This window comes from Staurois parvus, unplaced genomic scaffold (assembly GCF_062004578.1).
Source record: "Staurois parvus isolate SC_StPar_1 unplaced genomic scaffold, SC_StPar_1.0 ptg001325l, whole genome shotgun sequence".
Taxonomy (NCBI): Eukaryota; Metazoa; Chordata; class Amphibia; order Anura; family Ranidae; genus Staurois; species Staurois parvus.
Window position 1 is genome coordinate 1307552 of NW_028319121.1, and position 24796 is coordinate 1332347.

Here is a 24796-nt window from a genome sequence, read left to right on the forward strand (position 1 = left end):
CAGCATGGATTCATGAAAGACAGAAGTTGTCAAACAAATCTGATTTCTTTTTATGAGGAGGTGAGCAAAACCTTGGACAGAGGGGTGGAGGTGGTATACTTGGACAGAGGGGTGGAGGTGGAGGTGGTATACTTGGACAGAGGGGTGGCAGTGGACGTGATATACTTGGACAGAGAGGTGGAGGTGGTATACTTGGACAGAGGGGTGGAGGTGGAGGTGGTATACTTGGACAGAGGGGTGGCGGTGGACTTGGTATACTTGGACAGAGGGGTGGCGGTGGACTTGGTATACTTGGACAGAGGGGTGATGGTGGACGTGGTATACTTGGACAGAGGGGAGGTGGTGGACGTGGTAGATTTGGATTTTGCAAAAGCGTTTGGCACAGTTCCCCACACACGGCTGATGTATAAGATAAAGTCTACGGGCTTGAAAAATCTGTATGTAAATGGATAAAAAACCGGCTACAAGATCGTATTCAGAGAGTAGTGGTTAATGATTCATACTCTGAATGGTCTGGGGTCATCAGTGGTGTACCCCAGGGTTCAGTGTTGGGACCCTTACTTTTTAATATATTTATATACAATATAGTGTCTGATATTAAAAATTCCATTTCAGTCTTTGCAGATGACACCAAGCTGTGCCATGGAATAACGTCCTTACAGGATGTCTTCAACTTACAAGCTGACCTCAATACATTGTTTAATTGGACAACTATGTGGCAAATGAGGTTTAATGTTGATAAATGTAAGGTTCTGCACTTGGGGGCTAAGAATATGCATGCATTATACATACTGGGGGGGGTACAACTGGGGGAATCAATGGTGGAGAAGGATCTGGGAGTTCTGGTAGATCACAAGCTTAATAACAGCATGCAATGCCACGCTGCGGGTTCTAAAGCGAGCAAAATCCTCTCTTGTATTAAAAGAGGTATAGACTCCAGAGAGAGATATCATTTCCCCCGGTACAAATCATTAGTAAGACCTCATCTGGAATATGCAGTTCAGTTTTGGGCACCAATTCACAAAAAGAACATTGGGGAACTGGAGAAAGTACAGAGAAGGGCAACCAAACTGATAAGAGGCATGGAGGAGATCAGCTATGAGGAAAGATTAGAGGAACTGAATTTATTCTCTCTTGAGAAGAGGAGATTAAGGGGGGATATGATCTCCATATATAATACATAAGGGGGGGATATGATCTCCATGTATAATACATAAGGGGGGATATGATCTCCATGTATAATACATAAGGGGGGATATGATCTCCATGTATAATACATAAGGGGGGATATGATCTCCATGTATAATACATAAGGGGGGATATGATCGCCATGTATAATACATAAGGGGGGGATATGATCTCCATGTATAATACATAAGAGGGGATATGATCTCCATGTATAATACATAAGGGGGGGATATGATCTCCATGTATAATACATAAGGGGGGATATGATCTCCATGTATAATACATAAGGGGGGATATGATCTCCATGTATAATACATAAGGGGGATATGATCTCCATGTATAATACATAAGGGGGGATATGATCTCCATGTATAATACATAAGGGGGGATATGATCTCCATGTATAATACATAAGGGGGATATGATCTCCATGTATAAATACATCAAGTGGTTCATATAGTGAAGTCGGTGTAGTTATTCACCCTGAGGTCATCACAGAGGACAAGGGGGCGCTCTTTACATCTGGAGGAAAATAAATGTAATCTCCAAACACGGAAAGGTTTCTTCACAGTGAGAGCTGTTAGAATGTGGAATAGACTCTCTCAAGAGTTGGTTCTGGCCAGCTCAGTGGATTGCTGTAGGAATGTCCTGGATTCTTTCTTGGATACACAGAATATAACTGGATATAACATTTATAGGTAAAGTTGATCCAGGGAATATCCAATTGCCTCTCGGGGGATCAGGAAGGAATTTTTTTTCCCAGTAGGTGCAAATTGGTTCATGCTTTGCTGGGTTTTTTTGCCTTCCTCTAGATCAACTGTGGGTGTAGGATTATAACTTTATTTTTTTTCTTTCTATGGTTTAACTGGATGGACTTTTGTCTTTTTTCAGCCAGACTAACTATGTAACTATGTAAAGAAAGTAAAGGCAATATGAGACCTTTTAGTGTGTATAACAAAAATAAAACTAAAAACAAACACTAGGTTCCTTAATCATATTTTGCATAGATAAAATATATCATATACGTGTGTACAGCTATAGCCACAGGGGACTGGGGTTGATGTTGACATTGTATTGCCCTATTACTGAGTAAAAGGCACTTAAAAAATTTAAGATGAGTATAAATGACACTTTACAAGCATTTTGTAAAAGTCCACATTCATTACCAATAATTCTCCACTTAAATGCCTTCAAGATGGCAAACAAGATTTAGAGAAAGGACAGTTTTGTAATAGTAATTTCAACTTGTGATCAAGATGTACATTCATCTATTCAAGTGGGACCATTTGTTCATATAAGCACAGTCGGAGGTTGTTATAGTTTGTTACCTTCTAATACTTTTACTGCTTTTTAAAAACCAATACCGGATTAAACTAGTTTAGAGTTTAGAATACTTAGTTGGAAAGTAGATAAACAACAATAGCTCATAATAATTGGAATAAAAAAATAGAAATTATTATGATATACCTGGGTTTTACTTAAAAACCTCAATCTCTGTGACAGGTACAATATGGATCATCCATTTACGTGACATCATATTGAAAATAGGAGTAAAAATGTTATTGGGATATACAGTGTAGTAAGGTACCCACCTGTGTATATCCATAGAGCCCCAGTATTTGTGCCATTGGAATTGTTGTCTCCGAATAATGATCTCCAATAAAACCCACAAGTTTAGCTTTTCCAGAACATGAGTAATTAGGGACTGTCTTCTGTGGTCCAGATAAAATTTGTAGAACATTTCTTATAGCCACACTGGCATCTAAGGATGAATCAGTCACATGGTATCCCAATGTAATGTTGGGTAAAATTTCCTTGTTCTGGTTAATGTTGTGTATAGCAAAGCGAAAAACCAAAATGTTTATGATTGATCGCAGATTATCGCTGTAGATGCAAAGATATACATTTATACACAAAGCAAAATCACCACCAGCACTTCATGAGCAAAAATGTCATTGGTTCTTCTGTAGGCTTCAAACCACTAATGTATTTAACAGAAAGGAAGATTACTGTCAATACAAAAATAATAAGAAAACTCCTCATTATCAGGTACACAGTAGGGATTGTATGGGTACAGCATAGTCAAAGTGTTGTGGAAAAAAACAGTAATATGCACTTTAAATGAGTTTTATTGAAATTGTACTAGCAACAATGTTTTGGCTTGACTACTGTATATATGAGAGATGTAGAAACAAATCCTTGGTATTTATTATACATGAATATAGGCTTAGACCTCAAAATAATGTTACTCATTTGTTTCATGCAACAGTACCTCTGAACTCCCGATGAAGCTATCTGCAAGATGAGTTGAAAATGAATTAAGCCCCTATTCTGCGATTTGGACTAACATTGTGATCTAATATATACATGGTGACCATATACATTGTGATCAATTTATATCCATGAATGTAGGGTAAAATCAGTATAATATAATACAGTAGAAGGGGCTGTATATCAGGGGGTTTCATTTTTTTTTTTCAAATTCTTTATTTAAGATTTTATACAGGATAAGTACAAAATAAAAAAGGCACACAGAAAAATGTTTTGTCACTACAAGAACATTCAGTAGGAATGAGCAGACATAACAAAATTGCCAATATCCCAAAAACAAATAACATGGGCCAATTGGACTGCAGAAGCTCACTGAGTAAGGGTGACATACACAAAATTGTGTCATCTCTATCAAATATATATACAGTACAAATATAGATAGATACATACCTGGTTACCTATGGGGTAGAGTCAAGCATGTAAGTCAAAGACTCTTCTTGGCAATGTCAGTGGAGGTAAGACAGGAAAAAGGCCCACAGAGTATGAGATCATATTGGCAATAAATTGGAGTTAAGGAATATGGCATAAAAGAGTAGCATGTTTTCAAATGGAGAAAAAATATGAATGGAAGCAGAGTAGTGAGATCAAAAGACAAGAAAGGGCAAAGAGAAAAAGGAAAGGGGGAGGATTACAAGGCATAGGGGTCTCTGGGGTAAGTCAACCACCCAATATCCTCACAGAGTGGTGTTAGACAGTTAGGGTTAGAGCTCCATAGAACCTAGTTAACCACCAAGGATATCAGCGCACGATACTCAATACAAAATATAAAATCAAACCAATAGAACCAAGTTTTGTAAAACATTTCCTCCTTCCTATTCACGGAAGCTGCAATTTCTTCTATAAGGGAGGTTTCCTCAGTCTTATGCAGCCAAAGACTGATTGCAGGAGCCACTGTTTTATTTTTTTCTCTGTTGTGATTTAGCAGGTTTATCAGCAGAAAATGTTTAGAATGTTTGGTCAAGAGTGGGGCAAGGTGCAGAAGGAAGGCTGCTGGGTCATTTCCCAAATTGACATCTGTTTTCTTGAAAGATACTGTATGTCTCCCACCTGCTTCCAGTACTAGTATATAGTACTAGACAACCCCAAAAAACATAAGTAACATAGAGCCCTCCTGTTGCTGACACCAACATATTCGATGGGACTGCAGAAAGACTTTTCAAGGGACTCTTTGCCAGCGGGATGTAATTTTAAATGCACTTTCCTGGACCTGGAGAAGGTTGATCAGGCTGATGTGTTAGCAGTTTATATGAAACTAATAGGCCATGTCAAAGAGGGGTCAACAACAAGCACATCCATTTGATATCTGTCAGGGCAGGTAAAGTCAATTGGATGCCTAGGTAAGTGATAAATGTTGGCACCCATTTGTAAGGAAAATGGGCTTGAAGAGAAATCAAGTCTCTGGACAGAATATTTAAATTAACTGTCTCCAACCTTTAAAATTTTTACTCTGTTTTAATTTGACATAATGCTATATGTTGCAAATGCAGTAAGCAAGATGGGCAGCGTCATATGTGGTTTAGTCAGAAAAAATAACAAGACATTGCCATAACTGGCCACTTTGTGTTCTCCACCTGAACTCCAGAGGCCATATATGTTAGCACTGACCCTTATATGATCTAGAAATGGTTCTCAATTAAAATGTTACTAAACCCCGGACCCTGCATTCACTATATCTGGTCTCCCCGGACCCTGCATTCACTATATCTGGTCTCCCTGGACCCTGCATTCACTATATCTGGTCTCCCTGGACCCTGCATTCACTATATCTGGTCTCCCTGGACCCTGCATTCACTATATCCGGTCTCCCTCAGTACACAGAACACAGACATGCAATTAGTTTAGTAAATATAAACTGCTAAATATCAGAAGTTAGAGATGTCTTGTGACTTCTATTAGTGTCCAGAAGAGCACTGGTTAAAGCTTGCAGGAGGGGTTTTCATTGTCCCCTTTGAGGCTGCAGAACCTCTGACCCTCTGTCTGGATAGCACTGATTGGCCCTGTGCTGATCACATGCACTCTCCTAAGAAAAAAAAAAAAACAATACGAGCTCTTTTCCCACTTGCTCCCAAGGCTCTGATCTATCAGGAGATGGAGTGGGGACAGTAGAAAAAGGGGAGGATCAGAGAAGACAGAATCAAACAGCATTTTTACACAATGCAGAGGGTTGACCCTTAGGTTCCACAATGAGTATAACAAATATGCTTTGCTGTATATACAGACTGATTTTACTGTTGTGGGTTTAGTAAAACTTTAAGGATGAATATCAGGGGTAAAATTGGGACAGTTTTTGTCTCATAAAGAGAAATTCTCTGAAAGGACATAATTCATTTCTACCACCATGGTCAATCCAGCTTTTTATATGCCCAGACCAATATGATGCATAACAGCTCTCATAGGACACCAATCTACTCTACTGAATACCTTTTTTGGCATTGGTAGAGAGAAGGAAAGAATGGATGTTCTCTGAATGTGCGTAGTATATACTATAGCATTGAGGGCTCCAGTAGTTTTGTTTTTGCCCTTTCTATTTGGGACAAAGCCAACCTCATTATTATGGATCAATTGCTCTATGAAAGGTAAGTGGCAAAGATGTTTGTAAAAAGTTTTCAATTGGTATTAAGGAGCAAGGTAGGCTGGTAACTAGAGCATTAGGATACATCCTTCCCTTCCTTTTTTTATTTATTTGTTTCATGTACTTATATAGCGCCGTCAATTTACGCAGTGCTTTACATATATATTGTACATTCACATCAGTCCCTAACCTGCAAGGGGGTGCACGCTAAAGTCCCTAACTTGCATTCATACATACACATACTAGAGCCAATTTAGACATAATCCAATGAACCTACTAGCATGTCTTTGGAGTATGGGAGGAAACCGAAGTTCCCGGAGGAAACCCACGCAGGCACAGGGAGAACATGCAAACTCCAGACAACTAGTGCCATGGTTGAGATTCCTTCAGAATAACCATAATTGTGGTCTTAAAGGAGTTAGAGGGGAAAGATTCATCCTTCTGAATGGAGTGAAAGACATCAGTGAATGATATGGTGAGAAAAAAAGGTCTGTAATAAGATAAGGTAAGTCTGTCTAGGCCAGGCTCCTTATGCGACAATTCGAGTTCCTCTGTTATAGGGTCCTCCATTGACTGGCAGTCTTCGCTTGTGAATCTAGATAACAAGGTAACAGTTGATTTTTTCAGGTTGCACATCCTGATGTTAAATAGGGCCAGATGAGGCGGATTTATACAACAGCTGATAATAGTCTCCAAAACACGTAGCTATCTGTTGTGAGGTACACGCAAACTTGTCTTTCCCTAAATCAATGCATGGGATTTGGTATTGTAGCTTCAATTCTCTCAGCCCTTGTGCCAAAAACGTGCCCAGTATATTACCCCATTCACAGGATTTCTGGGCTTTGACATATTGAAACTTAAATTTATGTGAAAAAAGGTCATGGAGTCTTTCTTGAAGAAGATAAAGATCAGTCAAAGTCCAACGAGCAAGAGATTTTTTTTGGAGCTGTTTCAGCAACCATATTTGGGAGAGAAGCTACTCTATGTCTTTAAAAAAACCCTTCTTAAGATGGGCGCCCTGTGAAATCAAGAAGCCTTGAATGTAACACTTGTGGGATTCCCACACAACCAAAGGAGAAATTTCTGGTTGGTCGTTGAGGTGCATGAAAGTAGATATTTTAGAGGCAACTGTATTCCTGACTTTGGTGGCCTGAAATAGATATCTCTTAAGTCACCATTGCCAAATTATTTGATTAGAGTTGGAAAAAGATATCTCCAGAAGTACAGAGGCATGGTCTGATAAAGTGCAAATAAGAAAGGAAGCCTTCATCACCCTTGGTAAATCCAATTTTTGAAGCAAGAAATAATTAATCGTTGAGTAGGTTTGGTGACGGGCAGAGAAAAGTGTAATCCTGGTCCCTGTTATGGAAAAATGCCAATCAGACGTTCTGTATGGAGAATTTTTTTTTTACATCTACAATGCAAAGCATTTTAAGAAATGTCCAGAATCGGGTCTAAGGCCACGTTCAAATCACCCCTAGCTACCAATACCCCCCTCAGTGAAGGTGGTTAGCTGATGTAAGAGGGATTCCATGAAGGGTACCTCTGGATTTCAAGTTTTTGGAGGGACAATGATACACAAGTGTCACGGTGTGAGGTCAGGTTCAGAGACCAATTGCTACAGCAGTTGTAAGGCTTACCTGAAACCAGCAGGATTGGTACACCAGCGGGTCACCCTGGGAATGACGCAGGCTCACCTGAGGTGCGGGGTCTAAGTATCCACCGGTCTTCCCCAGAGCTCCTAATGGTGGAGATGGATTTGGCTGCGTGTGAATACCAGGTCGCAGTCTCAGGATCACCTTACCAGGGGAAGGGCAAGCTGGAAACCAATAGCGGATCAAACAGTTCAGGGATAAGACAAAAGCGGAGTAAGTCTCAAGCCAAAGAGTCTGTCACAAACGATATAAATGGCAGCAGTAAAGATGAGTGGGATATTGGCTGGAAGGCACAAATAAACTGGCAAGGAGGAAGTCCAAGGACATGGCTTTTATATGAATGGGAGGAGCAAGGTGTTCAAGGGTCAAGAGCAAACAAGGCACAAGGCAGGATTATCCAATAGATGAGGCTGTGTTGTCCAGCAGCCTAGGTAGCTCAGTGAGAAGAGTTACTGTCTGACACAGTAGAAGTCCCAAGTTCAAGTCCAGGCCCTGACAACAAGTGGATATAGTGCATAGAAAGTTTCTGAATTTCCCCATCCTGAAAAATGGGTTTCTTGGAGAAATGCCATGTAGATCCTCTCCTTCAAATCACCCAACACTCTTGAGTGCTCATCAGGAATTTTAAGCTCCTTAACATTCTAGGTGAGTAGCTTGAAGGACAACTTAGAAACCATGTTTTGGGCTGGAGTTTGCATGGTAGTGGTGTAGCACCCTCCCAGTTAGCTAGGGGGAGCTAGACTCCAATTGTTTAGGGCTGAATAGCAGCCTGAGTGTGATAGCTAGCAGAGGTAAAATTTTGATCAGAGCTGAGAGGCTCTGCAGACCAGCCCTCTGGAATTTCCCCCTGCTCTGGAAATTTGGAGAAAGGTCAAGAAGCAGTGGGTGGATCTGAGGAGTGGCTGGTGTGTACTCTTAGAGGATCCTGGCCAAACCCCAACAAAGGAGCAAGGACAACCTTTATGAGTAAGTGAGCCTACTCAGCAGCAGGAGAGTTTGAGTGGAAGACAGAGAGGATGTGAGGCTGAAGGCAGGAGCCTAGGAGGGGGCCCAGATGGAGAGGGGCTTTCCTCCAGGCATAGAGAGACCTTGGAAGGAGGAAAGCTTGAGATTTCACTGGCCCCCTGAGAAAGGACCACCTATGTGGCAGGGAAGGAGCAGCACAGTTAGAAAGCTTGGTAGCAGCCACCAACACAGGAGAAGGACCAAGTGAGTAGACCTGCACCCCCTGGGCCAGCAAGGAGGAAGAGGCACTCTGGAAACTGGATTAGCTTTTTGCCCAGGACTGTTCAGTGTGGTGGCAGGTATTGGATCCCCTGCCCAGGGATTCACCCAGTACATCAGGGTTGGTCTAGGTCAGGGTTCGTGTTAGGGTCAGGGTCAAGGTTGGAGTCAAAGCTCATCGTCAGGGTAAAAGGTTGGGTCAAAGTGTATTTTTGGTAGGATTAACAAAAGAAAACATTTTTTTCAAAATTTCATATCAATGTCAGTTAGTGTATTTTAGGCAGGGTCATTGTTTCTGAGTCCTCATACGGGTACAAACAACAAATAACATACACACGTTGTATCAATGTGATCATAAGAAGCAGGAATATTTATTTTGGATTGTTCTTTCGTAGTAGCTTGTGGTAATATCAAGAAATATACAGCTGAATTGTTTTTTTTCTACTATTGTGGGCCAGTTTTCCTTCAATAATAAAAAAAAAAATCAGGAGATATTATTACCGTTTACCATTAAATTAAAGTCCAATCGATCCTGAAGAAAACAAGGTATAGTTCCCCTGGATACACTAAGTAGTTGTGATGATAGGTACAATTGTACTACAGTGGGGTTAATTGACTAAAACTGGAGAGTGCAAAATCTGGTGCAGCTCTGTAGAGAAACCAATCAGCTTCCAGGTTTCATTGTGAAAGTTTTATTGAACAAAATTATGTTAGAAGCTGATTGGCTGCAATGCACAGCTGCACCGGATTTCACACTCTCCAGTTTAACACAACCCCATTGTGTTCTGGTGTTTTACTGTGTACTAGAGAGAGGAAAAGGACAAACAAACTTTTTTTTATATTATTTTACAAAAAATATTTGTATGCAATCTTTAGACAGTAAAACATTACACACTAAAAAACACTCTTTGTTAGTGTAACTGCATTATTTGTCCTGTTTAACCATTTCAAGTTCGGACATTTTCACCCCCCTGCTGCCCAGGCAAATTGAATTTTTCAGCACCATTACACTTTGAGTGACAATTGCTCATTCATTGCACCCATATGAAATTGTTGTCAAGTTTTGAGACAGAGCTTTTTTTTGGTGGTATTTAATCCCCACTGTTTTTTTTTATTTTTTTGCTATATAAAAGAAAAATATACTAATAATTTTGAAAAAAAACTTAACTTTTTTGTTTAGTTTTTGTTGTAAAATTTTGCAAATTAATAATCTTTCTTCATAACTTTAGGCCAAAATGTATTCTGCTACAATCTGGTGGTAAAATAACCTAAAACAGTGTATATTATTTAGTCTGTGTGAACATTATAGAGTCTACAAACTATGGGATCCATATCTGAAAACTGATCAGCTGAGACCCTAAAATGTTGGATGCTGGTATGCTGGAATGGCATATGGCAGTGATCAGGATGCTGGTATGACATATGGCGGTGATCAGGATGCTGGTATGACATATGACGGTGATCAGGATGCTGGTATGACATATGGCGGTGATCAGGATGCTGGTATCACATATGGCGGTGATCAGGATGCTGGTATCACATATGGCGGTGATCAGGATGGTAGTATGACATATGGCGGTGATCAGGATGCTGGTATCACATATGGCAGTGATCAGGATGCTGGTATGACATATGGCAGTGATCAGGATGCTGATATCACATATGGCAGTGATCAGGATGCTGGTATCACATATGGCGGTGATCAGGATGCTGGTATCACATATGGCGGTGATCAGGATGCTGGTATGACATATGGCAGTGATCAGGATGCTTGTATGACATATGGCGGTGATCAGGATGCTGGTATCACGTATGACGGTGATCAGGATGCTTGTATGACATATGGCGGTGATCAGGATGCTGGTATCACATATGGCGGTGATCAGGATGGTAGTATGACATATGGCGGTGATCAGGATGCTGGTATGACATATGGCAGTGATCAGGATGCTTGTATGACATATGGCGGTGATCAGGATGCTGGTATCACATATGGTGGTGATCAGGATGGTAGTATGACATATGGCAGTGATCAGGATGCTGGTATGACATATGGCAGTGATCAGGATGCTGGTATGACATATGGCAGTGATCAGGATGCTGGTATCACATATGGCAGTGATCAGGATGCTGGTATCACATATGGCGGTGATCAGGATGCTGGTATGACATATGGCAGTGATCAGGATACTTGTATGACATATGGCGGTGATCAGGATGCTGGTATCACGTATGACGGTGATCAGGATGCTTGTATGACATATGGCGGTGATCAGGATGCTGGTATCACATATGGCGGTGATCAGGATGGTAGTATGACATATGGCGGTGATCAGGATGCTGGTATGACATATGGCGGTGATCAGGATGCTGGTATCACATATGGCGGTGATCAGGATGGTAGTATGACATATGGCGGTGATCAGGATGCTGGTATGACATATGGCAGTGATCAGGACACTGGTATGGATTTGGCGGTGATAAGGACACTGGTATGGCCATGATCGGGATGCTGGTATGGCTTACGGGGCGATAAGGGCGCTGATATGGGGTATAGCGGCGATCAGGATGTTGATGTAGATTATGATGGTGATCAGGATGCTGGTATGGCATATGGGGTGACCAGAACAATGGTGGGATATGGTGATGATCAGGATGCTAGTATGGTGTGTGGTGGTAATCCGAATGCTGGTATAGGGTATGGCAGTGCTGTTATGGTATATAGGGTGATCAGGATGCTAGTATGGGGGTATGGCAGTGATCAGGATGCTGGTATGGCATATGGCAGTGGTCAGGATGCTGGTATGGATTATGACGGTAATGAGGACACTAGTATGGGGTATGGCAGTGATCAGGATGCTGGTATGGTATATAGGGTGATCAGGATGCTAGTATGGGGTATGGCAGTGATCAGGATGCTGGTATAGATTATGACGGTCATCAGGACACTGGTATGGGGTATGGCGGTGATCAGGACACTGGTATGGTATATGGTGGTGATCAGGGCACTGGTATGGGGTATGGCAGTGACCAGGATGCTGTTATGGTATATGGTGGTGATCAGGGCACTGGTATGGGGTATGGCGGTGATCAGGACACTGGTATGGTATATGGTGGTGATCAGGACACTGGTATGGTATATGGTGGTGATCAGGGCACTGGTATGGGGTATGGCGGTGACCAGGGTGCTGTTATGGTATATGGTGGTGATCAGGGCACTGGTATGGGGTATGGCGGTGACCAGGATGCTGTTATGGTATATGGTGGTGATCAGGGCACTGGTATGGGGTATGGCGGTGACCAGGATGCTGTTATGGTATATGGTGGTGATCAGGGCACTGGTATGGCACACAGTACATCCAGAAAGTATTCACAGTGCTTAACTTTTGCCACATTTTGTCATGTGACAGCCTTATTCTAAAATGGATTAAATTAATTTTTCCTCCACATTCTACAAACAATATCGCATAATGAAAACGTGAAAGAAGTTTGTTTTGAAATCTTTGCTATTTATTACAAATAATTCCACAGTGAGAGCAGAGAGAACCGATCTTTACTTTCAGTTTATATTGTTTACTATGTGATTGGACACAGCAATCACATGGTAAAACACCGTGGGGACACCCGACATGGCAGTAATGTGATCTGCTGTGTCCGGGAGACTCACGGATCGCTGGACTCCAGGGTGCATTCTCTGTGAGCCATGCAGGAGCCCCTGATGCAAGCTGACTTACGGGTATGTTAGTCCACATCGCCACTACTTTCCATCCGCCATTTTTAGGCTATGGGCTGATGGGAAGTGGTTAAAATGATATGAAAATTATGATTCAGGTAGAAAGCATTGCAAAGTTATTTACAAATAAAGTAATGTTTTGGGATTTTTGTTTTTAATTTTTCACTTGTTTAAATGTGATACAAAAAAAAATAATGAATAAAAATATAAAAAAGTATATAGAAAATAGAATATCAATAAACAAACAAACAAAAAAAGATCAGCAGGAAAATAATAGTTAAAGAGTGAAGGGGAAGAAGGACTAATTAGGGTAAATCCAGGTTTAATAGGGGTTAAGCGGTGACACATTCTATTAAGGGCCCATTGACTTCAGAAACTGCATGTAACTGCGCTCTTTGCTTGTAACTATGCGTGTTGACGTGCGCTTTTCTAACTCCATTTGACCTGTGAGGACACTTCCTTTGTTTTCTTTCCTTTGGCTTCTATGTGCACTGGGATACGATGTAGTGCATTTGCAGTGCGCTTGCATGTGCTTTTGCAATGGAGTGATCTATGCCCATTGGATTGCCTGGATTTTGGACTGTCTATGCAGTTGAAGTGCAGTTCAAAATGCAGCCAAATGCATTCAACTGCGTTCGGTGTCAAAGGATCCTAAAAGGAAACAAAAACTTTTTGCTTTGATTGAAAACATCTGCAGATTGAAGCTTGTCTCTTCTTTTGTGCTGATTGATGAAATCGAGTGCAGAAACAAATAACAATGTTACTTTGTATCTCTCTATTTCACATCAGAACAACGCTGATAAACACTTTTTTCCAAGACAAATTGGGCTTTCATTTGGTGGTAAATGGTAATAATATTTCATTTTTTTTAATATAAATAAAATGGCATAAAATAGTAAAAAAATAAACAATTTTCAAAATGTAGCTGCATATTTCTTTCTATTACTATGACCTCTTCCTGACAATCGTGGTGATCCCACATATGTGTATGTTATTTATTGTTTGTCCCTGTACTACAGCCCAGAAACAATAGTGCTAATTGTTCTTGTTCTATCCTACCTAACAGGGGCGGACTGACCATTTGGAAACTCGGACACTGCCCGAGGGCCCAGGGTCAGTAGGGGGCCCCATGAGATGCCCCTGGTACCTTTTCCATAGGCTTTTTTGAGTTTGGGAAAGGACACAGGGGCCTCATGATCCCCTATTGCCTGGGGGCCCCATGAGTTGTCAGTCCGCCCCTGCTACCTAAAACACACTGACACTAACTGACATTGATACTAGCTTAAATATGGAATGATGGACCCCCCCCCCCCCCCAATCAAAGCCATAGTAACTTTACAATGTAATCTAATATGTATCTAAAATGTATTTGGTACTACCAACAATGTGTTTGTTTGTTGTTCTTTAAGGTGAGAGAGCAAGAAAAAGAAAAAGAGTGAGAGTGAGAGTGAGAGAGAGAGAGAGAGAGAGAGAGAGAGAGAGAGAGAGAGCGAGAATAAATATAGAGGGAAGAAATGGAGAGAAGAAAGGAAGAGACAGAAGAGATGGCAATGAAAAATGGGGGGAGAAAGAAAGAGAGAGGGAGAGAGAAACAAAGAAGAGAGAGAGAGGGGAAAGAAAAAAGGGAAGAGAAGGAGGAGAGATAAAAAAGAGAGGGGGAGAGAAAGAGTAAACCGAAATGGAAGAGAGAGAAAGAGAGAGGAAATAAAAAAAGGGAAGATAATGTAGTGTATTTGCCAAGAAAGCTTATTTTAATTTTGAATTTTTATACAGAGAGAGAGAGAGAGGGGAGGGAGGAAAAGAGAGAAAAGAAAGGGAGAGAAGAGAAAGAGAGGAGGAGAAAAGAGAAAATGAAAGGAGGGGGTAGAGAGAGGTATAGAGAGAGAAGAGAGGAAGACAAGGGAGAGAGGGAATAGAAAGAGAGGAAAGAAAAAGAAAGTAACTAAGAGTAAGAGAGAAACTGAGACAAAGAAGAAAGAGAGAGACGGAGAGAGGAAGGAGGAAGAGAGAGAAAGGATATCAATAATAAACAGGAGGGAGAAGAAAGAAACAGAGGAGAGAGAGAGAGAGAGAGAGAGAAGAAGAAGAAGAAGAAGGGAAGGGAATGTAGCATATCTTATCCTGCTAAGGAAGTTTATTTGAATTTTGAATTTTTATAGAGAAAGAGGAGAAAGAGAGAGACAGAGGGAGGAGGGAGGAAGAGAGAGAGAAGAAAGGGAGATGAACAGAGAGAAGAGAGCAAGAGAAAAGAGAGGAGGGAGAAAAGAGAGAAAGAAATGAGGGGGGTAGAGAGAGGGATAGAGAGAGAGGAGAGGAAGACCAGGGAGAGAGGGAATTGATAGAGAAGAGAGGAAAGAAAAAGAGAGTGAGAGAGCAGAGAAAGAGAGACAGAGTGCAAGAGAAAGAAAGAAAGGTAGAACAATAGAGAAAAGGAGAGAAGAAAGGGAGGAAGGGCTAAAGAGAGAGACAAAGAGAGAATAGAGTGAGAAAATTGAGTAAGGGGAAGAAAACAGAAGAAAGCACAAAAGGGAGAGAGAGAGAGAGAGGGGGGGGGGGGGAGATCGAGAGAGAGAGAGAGAGGGGGGTGGCATAGAATGTGAGAGAGAGACAGAGAGAGAGAGAAAAGAAAGGGAGAGGAACAGGGAGAAGAGAGAAAGAGAAAAGAGAGGAGGGAGAACAGAGAAAGAAAGCAGGAGGGGAGAGATGGATAGAGAGAAAAGAAAAAAAGAGAAGAAAGTGAGAGGAAAGAGTGATGAGTTAACTCAATTGTTCAAATGTATTTAGTCTTGCCAATAAAGCTTTCTTTATTTGAATTTTTATATGAGAAGAGAAATGGGAGAGAGAGACAAAAGGGGAGAGAAAGACAAGAGGTAGCTGCTCATTTGCTCAAATGTATCAGGTCCTGCTAGGAAAGTATTTTAATTAGCATTTTAGCAGAGAGAAGAAGGAGAGAGGAGGTGAGGGATGGAGAGAGATAGTATCAGCTCTCCATCGCAGCCACAGAAGATGTGTGTAGGATATGTGTGTAGGATATGTGTGTAGGATGCTGAGCAGAAACATTGAACATGTCTCAGTGACTGACTACTGATTAGCCCCTCTACTGTGGAAGTCATGTGTAGTCAGTCCTGTCTGACAGTATAACTGGAGAACAATTGGAAGACAGGAACTTTCATGATAGTATTATCAGCATCATTTTCTTGAAAGCCAAAAAAAACAGTTGAGTTCTCTCCATGATACTTTTAGGGCAAGCATTCAGGATAAACCCCCTTTTTTTAAAGGTCCAAGCATTTCTTGAGAAGAAGGGGGGAGTCCCCAACAACGTGTCCTGCAAATCTGGAGCTTATGCATATCAAAATTTATCACGGACAGTACTCACTTATTTTTGCTGCATGCGCACTAATACGGCTACAATCACCTCAAGCACTGAAAGCTACAAAACTTATAAAAAGACTAATGACATACACTGTAGGCCGTATTCTGTTCATTCCTATTTACTTACTGAGGAGAAAAGACTTATTATTATTAAATGATGTACTAAGTACAATGCTTAGACTAAAGGCCAAGTTGTAGATTACAGTATATAGTTGATAAAATCCACTTTTGAGTCAACGATGTGAGCAGTTCATATTTCTGAGGTGTTGTCTCTGGGAGATCAATTCTTACAGTTCTGAGATATTTTATCCTTAGCCAGGGCTTTTTTCTCTGAAAGAATAGATGCATGAACTCCCCCTTTGAGTCACCCCTTGTCTCCAAGCACTGTCCCTTGGTTCTACCTCGTACCCACCTTCCAGTACTACCTCTTTTAGAGAATGCAGAAACAAAGTATCATTTTGTATTGTATTGAATGTGTTAATGATAATAGATCCCCTGCAGCCAGCAACAATACACCAACTTTTCAACAATAAACCCCCACCCCCGGCAATGAAATACCTCACAGCAACAATAGATCCCCCAGCAGCCAACAATAATAAACCCCTCCTAACAACAACTGACCCCCCAGAATTAACAGATCCTCCAGCACACCTTGTTACTCCTCAGTTCCTCCACGTTCACGCTAAAAAAGCTCCATCCTTAGCACATTACATTTCCAGAACTGTCTGGTTTCCTACAACATTTGGCTTTTATGACATTCCAGGTCTTGTACCTCTATAGAGATGGAGAGCAGTATTTCCGGTTCAGCTTCAATATATAAAGGAATAACAATGTTAGTTACGACAGATTCACAAGTACATTTTTACTTTATCTCCTTAGCAATCTGCTGCCCGTCCAAATGTCACATTTCATAACCTGAAACAATACCAAGCAGTATAAAAGTTTAAAATGTTACTTACTCATAAGTATCAAATATCGTGTTGTATTCTTTTGGTAGCTTTATAAGGGTAGTCCCGGCACGTATAGTGAACACTCCTCCAATGATAAGGTCGCCCTCTTGATAAAAACCAAAATCTTCATGTACATCTTTTATCTTGAGATCACAGAGCGATGATGAGCTCTGAGTGCCGTATATACAATAGGCCACCCACAGTACAATCAGACAGAAGTGTGCTTTGTATACATGAGATACGGCTGTAACTTTACTCTTTGTAACCATAGACAATAGGGATTCCTCTAATAATAAGAACATGCCATAGTGTCTGCAAGAGTCTGTGCTGTGATGCTGCGCATGGACCGGTGACATCGCTCTAGTATGTGTCAGTGTTATTATCTCTCCTCTCCCCTCTCCTTTATATACAGTTCAGCGTGATACATTTCTTATTGTTCTACATATTATCACATCATACTGGATCTACTTATAGCTCCTTCCTATGTTGAGCTTTGAGTAAAAAGATCATAATTAGAACACATAACTTCACAGATTTACTGTATAAGAGATTGGTCATGAAAGCTAAAAAAAGAGAACCTGTCTTTTATTATATCCGCAGCTAACAATGCCATTTATTAAACTAATATGTGCAGATTTAATTTTTGTTACCGGCCTCAGTACTGGACACTCTCACCCCCTTCCTGCCTAGGCCGATTTTTCAGATTTCAGCGCTGTCACACTTTGAATGACAATTACTCAGTCATGCAGAAATATACCCAAAATAAATGTTTAATATTTTCTTCATAAACTGAGGTCACAATTTATACTGTTAAATTGTTTGGTAACATTAAGCCAAATCAGTGTATATTATTTAGTCTGTGTGAAAGTTATACAGTCTGCAAGCTATGGTACATATATATGAAAATCGATCAATCCTGATGTACTGATTGCCTATCTAATTTCCTAAAGCAGTAAAATGCCAGGACAGTACAAATACCATGGTCTATGAACAGACCAAGGTCAGATCAGGCGGCAGGTAGAGGCGTGGCTGATTGACTGGTCAAGGTCAATTCAGGTGACAGGCAGAGACGCATTCAATTAACAGGCTAGGGTCAGATGGCAGCAGGCAGAAGCATCAGGCTTAGGGCCTTGGTCTAGTAAGACCTGGACAATAATTAAAAATTGCAACACTAAAGATAAAGTAAATCCCCTCCAAATGAATATAATACAGAGCTATGGAGAATTAAACAATAGTCACACAACATCCGTTGGAGTCCTTTGAAATTTTCAAATCAGTCAATCATTAGTATTAATTTACGGCAGGGGTCTCCAAACTATGCCCCCCCAGGTGTTGAGAAACTGCAAGTTCCATGAGGCCTTGCAAGACTCTGACAGCCACAGGCAAGACTCCCAGAGGCAGAGGCATAATGGGACTTGTAGTACTTTAACAGCTGGAGGGCCATAGTTTGGAAAGCCCTGAGCTTTAGAATGAAAGTACACCACAGGTGATCATAAAATCTTCCCTCCGTGTACATCAGATACATTGCCAACTCACCAGAGATAAGCCTGCCTTACTAGAAATTGCAGCAAAATTGCATTGGGCATCAATTTCTGAAGTGGTGTTCCAATCTTCCAACACCTAGTAGACACTTTCATCCATTCATCCACCCCTATAGTTTGCACTCATAAAATATCCAAAAATAAATAAGAAAACCATGTAGTATAGTATTATCTTCAAAACCACATTTGTTGACATGCGTGAAACATCTTCTCTCCCCAGCTCATCGCATCCAGTGAAGCTCACGCAGCCATCGCCAGCTACACAGGGGGAGTCAGATTCTGACATAGCAGCTGCCCAGCCAGCACTACTCATTGATCCCGCACACCCTGCTTTACTCAAGCAGTTTGAAAGGATGCTCCAAAAGGTCCTAAAACAGACTTCAGACCACATTATTGACAGTCTAACCAGTGAGATCCGGGAACTGGGCCAACGCAAGACAGACCTGGCGCTGAGGGTAGATGAGCTTAAAAACCACGTTCAGGCTTACATGACAGAAATCTTAAACCTTAAAGAGGAGAATACAGTTCTCCAGACCCGTTTGGAAGACTATGAAAACAGGGCCCAGCGCTCAAACTTACTCATTTGGGGAATCCCTGAGACTATTCTTGATCTTTATGGTACAATGTTAGCTCTCTTTTAGGAACTGCAACCACCTATACCTGTTGAACATTTAGAGATCGGCAGAGTTCATGAAGCCATCACAATATAATCACTAAATTCCACAACTACTGCACTAAAGAGCAGCTTTTGGGCACAACAGGGGTAGACATGAACTGACCTTTCAGGGGCACACCTATCAGGTTTTTGCCAACCCCTCTCTACTTACAGTTGCCAAAGGCTGCATCCTGAAGCCATATCCTCAAGTTCTACAACACCACCAAGTCTCTTATCAGTGGGTTTTTCCATTTTCTCTCTCTATCAGGGCTCCAAATTTGTCTGCTGCTCTGCTAAGGAACGTCAAGCCACCCTGCAAACTCTCCAACTGGCAGAACACCCACAGGGCTTTGAGGGTCTGTGTTGATGCTCAGCCTCCTGCTCCCCTCAAAAATCAGGAGGAGATAGAGACCACCAGGGTCCGTACAAACATGGACTCTTTGAGCCCCTGTTCCATCTCCAGTAGACTCCAAGGACTGAACATCCTATTGTGTCTGCAACTGACCTTCTGCTACTATGTCCACCAATAAGGATGGATAATTAGTGGCTTGATCTGTTCTTTCAGCCTACATTCACCTTTCTGCAAGTATATGGGGAATACCTGTTATCCTAGTCCCCACGTCTCCTGCAGTCACTGGCAGGAAAGCCTTTATTGCACTTAACATTAGATAAATCCACCGTTTATGGGTCTTACGGTTGCTCTCCGCATCCTCCCCACGAAAGGTCTTACCCCAACCCATTTTTCCCTTTATCCCCCTTACCCCTCTCAACCCCTTCCCTTCCTCATACCCCCCATCCCTCCCCACCCCATACCTTAAGGTTTATTTTTGTTATATGTATACCGATAATCTGGATATATTTTTGTTCAATATGGGTTAGGGATTCTATGATTATCTTACCCTGTTTTTCCACATCGACATGAGACTTTTTGCAGGATTGACCACATTTTTCTAACTATGGGAATGGCTCCAGAACTTTTCATGCCCATAATTATACCCTTTACCTGGTTCAACCACAATGTGGTTTGTACCACCATGCCTCCCCTGTTCCGAAAACGAAAGACACCTCCTGGTGTATCATTGACTTTGTTCTAACCCATCTGGTTCACCAAATCAATAACTTGCTTCAAAGATTACCTTACTCATAATGTTTCCTCTGATATCTCACTGCTAACCCTCTGGGAATCCCAAAAACCTGTGATCCAAGGAGAGTTCATCCACAAGGCAGCGTTTCCCAAGCAGCAACACAAACTTCTCCACCAAAAGCTAGAGTCCAACTTTAATACCTGCTACGCTGCATTTCAATTTAATATACTCCCACTTAAAGAATTAAGACTGGATAAAGCGAGTTTAAAGTTTGATTTGTTTCTCACTGATTCGGCTGACAAATTTCTGCACTGAGATGAGGCACACCTACTACCTCAAAGCTAATAAACTAGATACCCTCCTAGCACGAACCCTCTAATTGCTAAATAAATCCACTAAATCTGTTTAAAATTAACCCATGATACTTATACAAGTTATTCAGAAAAGATCCTTCAAAGTTTTTGCTTGCATCTCGCTACTTTATATTCACCTGACAAAGAGGTACATTGAATGGCCGCAGATGCCCTATTTTCTCATATCACCCTTCCTGTCCTGTTTTCCAAAGTCCAACATGACTGACTTGAGCACCCTATCTCAGAAACAGAAGCTACAACTGCCATTAAGGCCTTAAACCCAGTAAGTGCCCTGGCCCTGATAGGTTTTTGGCCTCCCACTTTTAACTAATGGATTTACCATGCTGATAGTTGGGCACTCATTTTGGCTGGAAACCCTTACAGCTATAGTTTCAATGTTGCTGAAACCCCAATCCGATGACACTACCTGGACGAACTATCGTACTATCTCACTGCTTGACCTCAACATTGGCAACCCGATTAATCCATGTAATCAGAGACCTTATTCATCGTGATCAAGGTTGTGTTTATACCAATATGCGAAGCCAGTGACAATGTTGGGAGAGCCAGGGTACTTGCCCATGCTGCCAAATCAAGACATATTTTAACATGCTTCCTCTCCCTCAATATCAGAAAGGTCTTTAACGCCGTTTTGTAGTCCTACCTTCACTATGCTCTTCAGCAGTGGGATTTTGGTTCTATTTTCTGGGCTGGGTCTCTTCTCTATATGATAAGCTGAAAGTGTTTAGTAAACATGCTAGCTATAAGTCAGATTTATTCAGCATTGGCACCTTTTCATGGCCAATTTCTTTCCTTTGCCAAAGGTAGTGTCAGAGTTGAAGGCCTCCCCAAAAATCTAGGGAGGGTCCACCAGACAGGTAAGGTAATTGGAAATTAGGGCTCCATCAGAGGGCAAGAAATCTGTCAAATTGGTATCCCTACTAGATTTAAAACGGTGGGAGTGCTGAAAGTGAAATCCTGGGGTAAAGTCGGGATTGCCCAGAAAAGGAACCATGGAGGAGGGGAGATGGAAATAATATGAAACGCTTCCCGGGAGACCCTTAAGGTGCTTTCAAGGGTAGGTTACATACGGAGTTCTTTTGGCAATGGGGCAGTTAACTAGGGTCAGTTCAGAATGGTGTCATGTGAATCTTCGAGTTCCATGGCAAACCAGTGCTTGGCCTCGCTCTGACAGTGCTAGTCAACCAGACATATAAGATAGGCTTCTCTGTAAGTGGAATGAATATCGGTGAGACCGCCCTCCCATGGGTCCTAGGCAGGGAGAGGATGTGTAGGGCAAGGAGCAATATCGGGGTTGGTACAGACCACACATAGATGGGGTTCTAACGTTTAGATGAAAATTAGTAGGAAGCGAGGGCACCCCTGCCTCGTCACATTTGAGATGGAAAAAAAAGTCTGATCTGGTCTCATTGACCTTAATAGAGGCTGAGGCCTGAGAGTAGAGGGAAGTTACCCAAGCCCGATATGAGCCAGGGTCGCCCAGTCAAACACCTGTGAATAAGTATGGGGTACATGGTACTGCTACCCAATCACAAAAAAATGGGTCCATCTGAATGTGGTTGTGTGGATGAGAACTTCCTCTATCCAGAGGAGTTGGCTGGGCCGATCCTCAGAGATGCCATCTTGGATGTAGCGGAGGGAGCTGGGGATGGCACAGTGTGTTGCCGCAAAAGGTAGTGGGTTATCCCCTTTCAGCTCCCTAGCTGTGACTGGAGGTCTCCTGTCACCTGGCAAGTGTTACAGTGTGCAAAGTAGGCTAGGCTAGGGATCTGGGATAGCAATCTGGGCAGAGCTCCCTGAAAAGTGTGCTCACAATGCCATGTCCAAGCCATGCCCCCCCCTTTACCTCCTAATTAACAAACTTACTCTGCAATGTGACTCATGGAGATCTCTTCCCCTCTCTCCAGTGGGTTGAGTGAATCCCATCAAGTGCACTCTGCACACATCTCTAAGAGGAACAGCCTTAACATTGGATGTCCAGGCAGCACAGTGGCTACATGGTAAGCACTTCTTCCTGGCAGTAATAGCTTGTTGGTTCAAATCCCAACCATGGTACCACCTGCCTGGAGTTTGCATGTTCTCCCTCTGCCTGTGTGGGTTTCCTCCCACACTCCAAAGACATGTTGGTAGGTTAATTGGTGCCTGTCTAAGTTGGCACTAGTATGGATATTCATGAATGTGAGTTAGGGACCTTAGATTGTACACCCCTTGAGGGTTAGGGACTGATATGAATGTGCAATATATATGTGTATATACACACATGTGTAAAAAGCGCTGCATAAATTGGCAATGTTATATAAGTAACAAACAAACAAATATAACTGCATAATATTAACATAATAACACTTTCACAATGTACAAAGCTGCAAACACTTTAGGAGGACAACTTCTCTTAATATAATAAATGGCAAATAAATGTTGCGCTATGTGTGAAAAAAATCAGTAACTATACATATTAATCGTAAAAACAACTGTAAACATAATAAATGAACAAAATAGTGTATAAAAGTGATATCATATACGGTCCATGTGAAGGACAATATAATAATTAAAGTCCACGGGAATAATATCTCCACAAACAATTTGTGAAAAGAACTTGCGCTCCTTAAGTGCAATAATGATACCATAAATCTTCTTTCCATCCAACTACTGTAATCACCAGCATGAACGGACCACCACCATGTGACTGAAATGGAAGCTTACCAAATGAAGAGACCCCTTAACTACAGGGGGTCATAATAAGCTTTGTATCGATGTAACACCATCCAGACTTCTATGCCATGTCAGGATCCAGATTAAACTAGTAACCCATTCCCTTAGCGATGTCGGGAAAGTATCATGGAAAATAAAACGTGCCCTCATAGTGCAGTAATACCAATGGAGTACCTGTTTTAACCAAACTGTCTATAACTGTATGGATCGTTGGCAACACAGGGCTGGGGGTGTACACATGCTGCCACTATGATGCTTTGCTTCATGGCTGTAGAAGGAATTATATACTCTGTGGCATTTTGTGGGCACAGTGTCTGCTGAACATGACCCATTCGAGTGAATGGAGCACCTCTGCAAGCACCCCACAACTGTGTGCAATGAATGTGGTTCCAGTGCACTAGTGGGGGGTTCTAGGGGTTAAAGCAAGTGGTGAGGATGTGAAACAACACCTCCAAACCTCCTGCCACATGCTCTCTGAAGAGTGATCTGAATGCAGATCACTATTCAGAGACCAATGCCCATATAAACAGGCCCCTAATGCCATGCTGGGGATGGGCAGAAAGGTGTTAAAACAGAAGCATCACAAACCTGTGAGGGAAAATCACAGCAGTTTAGCCAACTAGCAGATTGCCAACTATACCCAATAGTACTAACATTGTCCCTGAGGGCTAACTGGACATGAAGGTAGTGGGGAGGGAAGGATATGGGGGGGGGGAGGTGAAGGGGGGGGAAGGGAGAAGGGAGGGAGATGGGGAGAGTTCAGCATTGGGCAGAGCTCAGCTCCCTCACCTCACGCTGGGCTGGTGGCTCAGGCAGTCTACAATCTTGCCGCCACCATGTAATTGCCAGCTGTAGTGCTTCAAGTTTCCCATCCACATATCTTCCATATCTTCTCAAGTACAGCCCTGTCTGGGAATTGCAGTGTGGGCGGGGCAGACACAAGCAGAGGGGTGGGGCAAACACAAGGAGAGGGGCAGGGCAGACATAAGGAGAGGGGCAGGCAGAGGAGGTGCACATCTATTTAAGGGGGGGGAGTGTGCTGGCTGGGGTCTGTCACAGACACTGGACTTGATAGATGCAGCCAATCACTGCACACAGCTCGACTGATGGACATCATCCACAGATTGTCTGGGTGGGCACAACTGATATCTGGGGGGGGGGCAGAGCACACCCCAGCACCCCCCTAGATCCAGCCATGCAGTAGGCCAGTGAGTAGGGAATTTCTTTAATCAAGGCAGGAAATAACCAAGGCTTGAATAGGTTGTTTTGTGGTGTCATTGGACAGGAAGGGGCGGATTTTGGAAATGTTGCAGAGGTTGAGGTGGCAGGATTTAGCCAGTGATTGGTTGTGGAGCCCGAAGGAGAGGTCAGAGTCTAGGATTACACTGAGCACCCTTGCATGAG

At 42.1% G+C, this 24796-nt stretch overlaps 1 protein-coding gene across 1 annotated transcript in view; it reads right to left on the bottom strand.

Moving 5' to 3' along the window:
• The window catches only part of LOC149436992 (vomeronasal type-2 receptor 26-like), a 38395-nt gene extending 21014 nt beyond the window's left edge, over positions 1-17381 (bottom strand). The window contains exons 1-2 of the mRNA XM_089661202.1: positions 17035-17381; positions 2781-3072 (exon numbers count right to left, since the gene is read on the bottom strand). Of these exons, the coding sequence (XP_089517328.1) occupies positions 2781-3072; positions 17035-17381 (639 nt within the window). The remainder of the gene's footprint in view (positions 1-2780; positions 3073-17034) is intronic.
• Positions 17382-24796: the final 7415 nt, after the last annotated feature.